Source organism: Coturnix japonica, chromosome 37 (genome assembly GCF_054131305.1).
Source record: "Coturnix japonica strain WE chromosome 37, WE-NBRP24, whole genome shotgun sequence".
Lineage (NCBI taxonomy): Eukaryota > Metazoa > Chordata > Aves > Galliformes > Phasianidae > Coturnix > Coturnix japonica.
Window position 1 is genome coordinate 3,080,574 of NC_140699.1, and position 8,908 is coordinate 3,089,481.

Here is an 8,908-nt window from a genome sequence, read left to right on the forward strand (position 1 = left end):
GTGTGGAACCTGATTGTCCCTTGTTTTGCTTAAAACTCTTTCCACTTGTCCTGACAGTGGTAAATGTTGCTCTCCCTCCTGTTAGGCTCCTTTTAAGTGCTGGTTGATTTAGAATCCAGAACCAAGAGGTGTGAGATTTGCTTGTAAGCATATGGGCAGGTGAGCCTTACAGGCAGTAATGAGCCGCTTGTTGGGGCAGAGTCACTGCCATGATGGCAGGGGATGGCTGCAGGATGGGCTGGGCTGTGTGGCTGTGGGTTGCAATGCAAAAGGGAAGCTGTTTACAGCGATGGTGGGAATTACTGTCACTGAATTTTCCGTGTGCTGCTGCACAAAGCCATGTGCACACCAAACCCGCTCTGTCTTCAGCATGGTGCTTCACTGTGCCATTTCAGTGTGTGTATTTAATTCAAGAGCAGCTGTATTTACTTCCTGTCTGCAGCAGATTAGAAAAGTTGAGGCCTGGCAAACCAATCACACTGCAGCCTGCCTCTGGTGGGAGCTCCGGCCACCCGGCCTCGTTTGGTTGCACAGGGGAAGTGTTGTAGAAACCAAAAAGTGTGCTTGAAGTTGAATCTGATCATTTGTGTTGTAGCTGGGTGTAACCTGTTGTCATCCAGCTTAATGTCCATTACCAAATGTGCTGCTTCCATCCTCGCTGACGCTTTGGCTTATGAGATGTGGCATTGAACAATACACTGGAATTGCTGGGAGCTGCCGACTGACTTGGGTTGGAAGGGACCCTGGGATGCCTGTTGTCTGTGGTGCCCCGTAGACTCGTGCACGTTCAGTCTTATCAGGCTCCTGTGGCAGTCTGTGCTATCGCCGTACCAAGTCCACCTCCCTGGCAGCCCCACACTGCCCTGCTTGCAGCAGCAGCCCCGACAGGGCAACAGCAGGCGGAGAGCTGGCACCCAACATGGGGGCTCTGGGCATAGGGGAGAGATGGGCACCAGGGAAGGGTTCCTATTGGAGGAGTTGAGTCTGATGGTCTGATGGTGCTGAGAATAACTAACTCCACGCAGGCCATTTTACATAGAGTGCTGGCACCCAGTTCGGTGTTATCCATCTGAGGGTTTGGAGTCTCAGTGTTCTGGGAGTAAAGTGCTGAAAAGCTGTGGCACCTGGGTGTCTGAATCATTTTCTTTTTGACAGTCTTAGGCTGTTCTGTTCCTAGCCGTCAAAGTCATGGTGGTGGATCTGACTGGATGGAGTTGCATCACAAAGCAGGGGTCAGCCTAAGCAGCATGAGAGATCTTTTCAGTTTGTTTGTTTATCATTTGCAATTAAATGTCGTTGTACCTCACAGCAGTGGCAAGTCGTCAAAGTAGGGAGGAGAGATGATGGGTGTATTGGTGTAAGCCCTGCAGATGGGTGAACAGGGTGGTTGCAAGCCAGTGCTTTGCTTTCTAGTGCAACAGAGCTGTTCAACCTTATGGCATATCTGGTTTGCACTGTGTGAAGATGAATTGTCATGGGCCACAATGAAGAGCCGAAAGGACCCCATAATAAATGTAAAGGGAGCACTTTGCTACTGAAAGGGAAAGGGGGCCTCATAGAAACCAAAGCAAAGGGTAGTTACAGGTAGTTTATGTTGATGGGGCAGAGGGGGAACAAATCATCATATACAACATTATATATGGTTTATATGAGTAATACAATTTATTTAGTTGTTTTTTTAAATAAAAACTGGGAAAGATACAAGATCATAAAACTGTTAGGATACCAGACCTTGTATTTCTGAAAGAAATGCATTGGTCTGGTTTGGTGACAGTGGTTGCCATTCCCAGTAAGGCCATTTTTGGTTGTTGTGAGTGACGGGTGTGCACTGGGGCCAAACTGAGATTCACTGCCATGATGGCAGGGGATGGCTGCAAATTTCACTCCTGCTCCATCATCGTTCTTAGTGACGTTCTTTATGATTAGGCTGTGAGTAGTTTGGGTTCTCTTGATGATGCAGGTCTCGCTTTCCTGTAAGACTTTACTATTGAGTAGTATTTGGTTTAATACTGGGTGATAAGGAGGTTATCAGGAGTACCCAGCATGGGTTCACCAAGGGTAGGTTGTGCTCAACCAAACTGGTGGCCTTTTATGAAGATGTCACTAGCTGAGTGGACGGGGGGAGAGCAGTAGATGTAGTCTACCTTGATTTCAGTAAGGCTTTTGATACTGTCCCCCATGACATCCTTATAACAAAGCTGAGGAAATATGGGATAGATGAGCGGAAAGTGAAGTGGGTCGAGAATGGGCTGACTGGCAGAGCGCAGAGAGTTGTCCTTGGTGGTAGGGTGTCTGGCTGGAGGCCTGTAACTAGCGGCATCCCTGAGGGGTTTGTAATGGCTCCAGTCTTGTTCAACGTCTTCATCAATGACCTTGATGAGGGGATAGTGACCACCCTCAGCAAGTTTGCTGATGACACGAAGTTGGGAGGATTGGCTGACACGCCTGAAGGCTGTGCTGCCATTCAGCGGGACCTGGACAGGCTGGAGAGCTGGGCAGTAAGAAACCAGATGAGGGTCAACAAAAGCAAGTGTAGAGTCTGGCACCTAGGGAGAAATAATTGCATGCACCGGTGCAGGCTGGGGGAAGAGCTGCTGGACAGGAGCTCTGCTGAGAGGGACCTGGGCGTCCTGGTGGACGACAGATTGACCATGAGCCAGCAGTGTGCCCTTGTAGCCAAAAAAGCCAATGGCATACTGGGGTGCATTAAAAAGAGCGTGTCCAGCAGGTCGAAGGAGGTGATCCTCCCCCTCTACTCTGCCCTGGTGAGGCCTCATCTGGAATATTGTGTACAGTTCATGGCTCCCCAGTACAAAAAAGACAGGGATCTCTTGGAAAGAGTCCAGCGGAGGGTCACAAAGATGGTGAAGGGCCTGGAGCATCTCCCCTATGAGGAGAGACTAAGTGAACTGGGTCTGTTTAGCCTTGAAAAAAGAAGGCTGAGAGGGGACTTGATCCAGGTTTATAAATACCTGAAGTGTGGGAGCCATAGTGGTGAGTCTGGTCTCTTTTCAGTAGTGCGTGGGGACAGGACTAGGAGTAACGGGCTGAAACTTCAGCATAGGAAGTTCCGCATTAATGTGTGCAAGAACTTCTTTACGGTGAGGGTGATGGAGCACTGGATCAGGCTGCCCAGGGAGGTGGTGGAGTCTCCTTCTCGGGAGATATTCAAGACCCACCTGGACGCCGAGCTGTGCAACATGGTGTAGGGAGCCTGCTTTGGCAGGGGGGTTGGACTCGATGATCTCTAGAGGTCCCTTCCAACCCCTACAATTCTGTGATTCTGTGATGAAGCTGCAGGTCCAGTTCTCTTCCTTTCAAGTTCTTTCTCCCATTTTTGTCCAATTCTTTGTCCTTTTAAGTTTCTTATTCCAATTTTTTTGTCCAATTCTTTTCCTTTTTACTTTCTTAATACAATTATTTTCTCTATTTTTTGTCTAATCCTTTGTCCGATTTGTGTACATTTTGTGTCCATTTTTTGTCTTTTTGCCCCTGCCCTACATAATTACCTCACCTGGTGCCTATGCCAATTTTACTGTGGTCAGAATGCCCTTGTCTCAAGTTTACTCTGTTCGGAAGCTTTCTTTGTGAAAGGCAATTTTTCCTATGCTACATACAGAAATACTGACAATTTATGCTGCAAAAACACAACCTACCTCTCACACCTGGAATCTATTACTCAGGGACGCTGTAGGGGACGCTGCACAGGTTGGCAGTATTGTGTGGAGCTTGGGGGAAGACGCTTCCTTCTGCTCTGAGCAGATACGAGGGCCCAGCCCCCTTCCTCTCGTGGGCTGTCTAGGTCTCTGACCTGCAGCTGAGCAGCTGGATTGGCTCCTCCCACTCGCAGGGACTTAGGATGAGGCTGTTTGTCTGCGGTGGAAGTAGGCTCACACCTCCCCCTACCTGTCTCCCTCAGAGATTCCCAAGAGCTCCTCAGGCGGCTGATTTCTTGCAGCAGCCTGGCCATCTGCTCCAGCAGCTCCTTGAGCAGGGTACACCGGCAATCAGGTTCTTTTAACTTAACTAGCTCGTAGGTATGGTGAGATGTTTCCTTTATTGCCATCTAAATGGAAATCACAATGAGATGGATGGCCTGCTGCTGTTCTTCTCCAGTGCCAGAGAAGTCCACGTAGCCCAGCACTGTGGGAGGCGGTTCCTCCCAACACCGCTTCAATCCACTTTGCCCAGCCTCCATTTTGTGCTGGGGCCAGAAGGCCGCACTGCCCCACAGCGCAGAAGGCCACTGCCCCACCCTCCATGATGTGCAGGGGGCACAGGGTCTCACTGCCCCATAGCGTTCAAGGCCACTGCCCCGCCCTCAATTATGAGCTGGGCCAGAAGGCCCCACTGTCCAATAGCACTGAAGGTCACTGCCCCGCCCTCCATTATGAGCTGGGCCAGCACACAGCACAGAAGGTGCTGGCGCAGCACCCCCAAGGCATTCACTGTCTGCACACCCTTGCGACAGGGACGAGAGGCAGTGGGCGCTACGGGGTCAGGGGCATCTGTCCTTGCAGATCCCACAAGTGAGAGTGAGAGTGATTGTTGGTGGCCTTTGGCTACAGCTTTTGGAAGCTGAAGGTCTATTCAGATTCCCATGGCCATGCTGCGATACATTGCAGGACGGGGACAAGCCAAGTGCAGCCGGCCCTCTCCCCGCCGGGGCCCGGCACAGCCCCCAGCCTGCGCTGTGCAGCAGGAGGAGAACAGCTGGGAGCTGGAGGTGCTGCAGGCCCAGCTGGAGGGCGAGCGGCTCCACTGCCAGGAGCTGCAGCGCCGCTGGGCTGCCGAGAGATGTGAACTGCAGAAGGCGGCAGAGCGGGAGCGGCAGCTGCTGACTGACCAACTGCGCTGTGCCTGGGAGAAGCAGCAGGCCCAGGAAGAGCAGCAGCTGAAGGAGTGGGTGCAGCGGCAGCGGGTGACGGGGACCCGGCAGCTGCTGCTCTGGAAGGAGGCCGAGCTGCGCGCGACAAAGGAGCAGCTGCAGCGTGATTGCGATGCAGCCCTGCGCCAGGCTCGGGAGCTGCAGCAGCAGCTGGCCAAGGTGCTGAGGAACCCCCCCAGCAGCGAGGCGGCCCATGCCCAGCTGCAGGACGTCCTCAGCAAGCTGCGATGCGAGACGGATGGTGAGCAGCCCGCCTGCATCCGCCACCTCCAGCGTCAGCTGGAGCTGGAGAGGAGGCTCTTCACCTTTTACATCGTGGGGAGCTGGGCAGACTTGCTCCGTAACGCAATGTCCTGCTCCCAGGAAAAACAGGGAGCTCTGCACCGCCACCGTGCAGAGCAGGGCTCCAGTCAACCGGCCATGAAGGACGCTCACGTCCAGGTAAGATGACACACTGAGAGAGTGGGGATTGTTCAGCCTGGGGAGGGGAGGCTCTGGAGAAACCACAGAGCGGCCATCCAGTGCCTGAAGGAGAACTGGGGAAAGCTGGAGATGTACTGGTTGTAAGGGAGGGTAGTGATACAACAAAGGACAACGCCCTGAAAGTAGAAGAGGGGAGATCTAGATGAGGTATACGAAGACGGGACACCATGAGGGGGCAGAGGTGCTGGCACAGGCTGCCTAGAGAGGCTGTGGTTGCCACACGCCTGGCAGTGCCCCAGGCCAGGCTGGACGCACCTTTGGGCAACCTGACCTAGTGGAAGTTGTCCCTGCCCTTGGCATGGGCTTGGAATGGGAGAGTCTTGAAGGCCCCTTCCTACACAAACCATTCTGTTATTCTATGATTTTCTGGTTCTAGGTGCCAGAGACAGCCAAGGAAGACCTGGGGCTCCCGGGCAGCCGGCCCTCTCCCCGCCGGGGCCCGGCACAGCCCCCCACCTGCCCTGCGCAGCGGGAGGAGAAGAGGCAGGAGCTGAAGGCACTGCAGGCCCAGCTGGAGGGCGAGCGGCTCCGCTCCCAGGAGCTGCAGCGCCGCTGCGCTGCTGAGAGACGTGAGCAGCAGGAGGCGGCAGAGCGGGAGCGGCAGCTGCTGGCCGACAAACTGCGCTCCAAGTGGGAGCAGGTGCGGGTGTCAAAGCTGCAGCGCCTGCGGGAGCAGAGCCTGAGGCAGTGGCAAGCAGAGATCTGCCAACTGCTGCAGGAGAAGGAGGCCCAGCTGCACCAGATGCAGGAGCTGCTGCAGAAGCGGCGCAACGACACCATCCGCCAGGCATGGCAACTGCAGCGGCAGCTGGTGGAGGCGCTGCTGAGGAGTGACAGCAGCAGAGCGGACCGCAGAATGCAGCAGGAAGTCCAGCGGCAGATCTGCTGGAAGTCCCGTGCAGAGCAGGCCGTGGAGAGCAAGCGCCTCCAGTGTGAGCTGCAGGAGCAGAGAAGACGCTTCCTGCAGTACATCCTGGAGCACGTGGAGGGGCAGCCACGCGTCTTCTTCAACAGGGCCAGGGCCTGCCATCGGGCTGTAGCAGAGGTGGGTGTTCAGGCTACAGAGCAACAAGAGGCCTGCCCACCTGAGCGCAGGGAGCAGCAGGAGCAGAACACCCATCTGCTGAGTAAGCTGAAGGAGCTGCAGAGACGGTGCAGCCTCCTTGAAGAGAAGAGCAGAAGCTCTCAGCAGATGTGGGAGGAGGTGGAGTGGCTCAAGGACAAGATGCGTACGCTCTGCCTCCGTACCCAGCAGCTGCTGGAAATAGTCTGGCAGCTCAAGGAGGCCTCTTGTGCATCCAAAGACACCACAGAGAAGGCAGAGGAGGTCAACCATCTGCAGGGACAGCATTTGGAAAAGGAGGCTGCAGAGCAACAAGAGGCCTGCCCACCTGAGCACAGAGAGCAGCAGGAGAAGAACACCCACCTGCTGAGTAAGCTGAAGGAGCTGCAGAGACAGTGCAGCCTCCTTGGAGAGAAGTGCTGCCTGCTGAGGAGCAGAAGCTCTCAGCAGATGTGGGAGGAGGTGGAGCGGCTCAAGGACAAGATGCGTACGCTCTGCCTCCGTACCCAGCAGCTGCTGGAAATACTCCGGCAGCTCAAGGAGGCCTCTTCTGCATCCAAAGAGGCCACAGAGAAGGCAGAGGACATCAACCAGCTGCAGGGACAGCATGTGGAAAAGGAGGCTGCAGAGCAACAAGAGGACTGCCTACATGAGCACAGAGAGCAGCAGGAGCAAAACACCCACCTGCTGAGGAAGCTAAAGGAGCTGCATAGACAATGCAGTCTCCTTGGAGAGAAGTGCTGCCTGCTGAGGAGCAGAAGCTCTAAGCAGATGTGGGAGGAGGTGGAGCGGCTCAAGGACAAGACACGTACGCTCTGCCTCCGTACCCAGCAGCTGCTGGAAATAGTCCAGCAGCTCAAGGAGGCCTCTTCTGCATCCAAAGAGGCCACAGAGAAGGCAGAGAAGGTCAACCAGCTGCAGGGACAGCATCTGGAAAAGGAGAATGAGATGGCCAAGGAAGACCCAGGGTTCCCAGGCAGCACCAGCAGCAAGCTGCTGGAGCAGTGCAGCTACCTCCAACAAGCCCTGAGGAACCTGGAGAAGCAGTGCCAGGCCCTGAAGGCCCAGAACCACCTGCTGAGAGAGGGACGCTCTCCAGAAGCGTGCCAGAAGCTGCAGAGTCTCCAGCAGGCCGAAGTCAAGCTTGGAGCGCTCAGCAAGCGCCTGGAGGAAAAATGCACACAGCTCCAGGAGATGGGGAAGAAGCTGAGGCTGCACAGAAATCCCAAACAGGAATGCCCCAATCCCCAGGAAAAGCCGGGGGAGTCAAAAGAGTGGCCAGTGGCAGTCTGCATCTACATTTTCGCAGACCATCACCACCAAAACGAAGCTTCTTAGCTCGTCACAGCTACAAAATCCTTATGAGGGCCCTAATGAGGACCCAGAAAATGAGCTTCCACTGACAGCTGGACAATACGTTTACATCTGTGGAGACATGGATGAGGATGGCTGGTTTCTGGGAGAGCTGACGGACGGCACAAGAGGACTGGTCCCTTCCAATCTGGTGGAAGAAGTTTCAGATGATGACCTGGATACCACCGTGCCTCCAGGGCTTCGTGATCTCCTGCTGGATACCGATGATGAAGAGAGACCAGGCAGCAGGAGCAGGGGCAGAAAGTGATGGTCACCATCCAGAAATCTGTGTCCGTGTGTTGGCTCAGCCTGGGGGACGCCGAGATTCCTCTCCATAAGACAGCAACATCCCATCAAGATTCCACCTTTCTGGATGAAGGCTACCTCATGCTCCACTTGATGTTCAAGTGGAGTGTGGTCCATCAGCAGGAAGGCCTTAAAAATTCATCCCTTGTAAGACTGAGAATTTATTTTGGACTGGACTAAAACACCAAAAAACACCAAAAAACACCAAAAAACACCAAAACAACTTTACAAAATTTATATATTATATATTATTTATATATTATATATATTATATTATTATATAATAATAATATTATAATATATATAATATACATTATATACATAATATATATAATATAATAGATACAATAATAAATAATATTATATTATATATATTATAATATTAAAAAAATACTAATAAAAATAACCAAACCCAAAAAGTGTGTCCAGTCTTCTTGTTTTTAGACAGTCTGCTTTTGTAAAGGTACAAGGAAAGGTAGAGGCTGAGGAAAGCTTCCAAAGTCTTTCTCAAGTGCTCTACCTACAAGTACTGGAATCAAGGGAGAAAGGAATCATCACTGCTTGCCTCTGTTCCTGAGCCCTACAGACAGTCTGTCCCAAAGCAGCTGTTTGATCATTTCCATTGGGTGACAATGCATAGTGCTTGCATCGTCTGCAGGCACGGACTCAGATGCAAATCCACATCCTTAACTGTAGGTCCGTACATCCTTTATATACATGCTCCAGCTCCCCCTTGAAATTTTCTGTCTGTCCCTACATGTCAGCAGAGCACTTAGCAAGTCTCCTTCACGTCTAGACACCAACTGCCCATACAA

At 52.9% G+C, this 8,908-nt stretch overlaps 1 protein-coding gene across 1 annotated transcript; it reads left to right on the plus strand.

The window, feature by feature from the left end:
• The first annotated feature begins 4,185 nt into the window (after positions 1–4,185).
• On the plus strand, positions 4,186–8,289 carry LOC146754931 (uncharacterized). Its single transcript, XM_085526628.1, has 2 exons — positions 4,186–5,329; positions 5,748–8,289. The coding sequence occupies exons 1-2, from the start codon at positions 4,601–4,603 to the stop codon at positions 7,770–7,772; spliced, it is 2,754 nt and encodes a 917-aa protein (XP_085382754.1). The 5' UTR covers positions 4,186–4,600; the 3' UTR covers positions 7,773–8,289.
• The last annotated feature ends 619 nt before the right edge of the window (positions 8,290–8,908 follow it).

Excerpts from the sequence above, each read along its gene's own strand:
- LOC146754931 (XM_085526628.1), top strand. The coding sequence starts at position 4,601 with ATGGCCATGCTGCGATACATTGCAGGACGGGGACAAGCCAAGTGCAGC. Across the intron at positions 5,330-5,747 it reads TGAAGGACGCTCACGTCCAG|GTGCCAGAGACAGCCAAGGA; the intron begins GTAAGATGACAC and ends TTCTGGTTCTAG.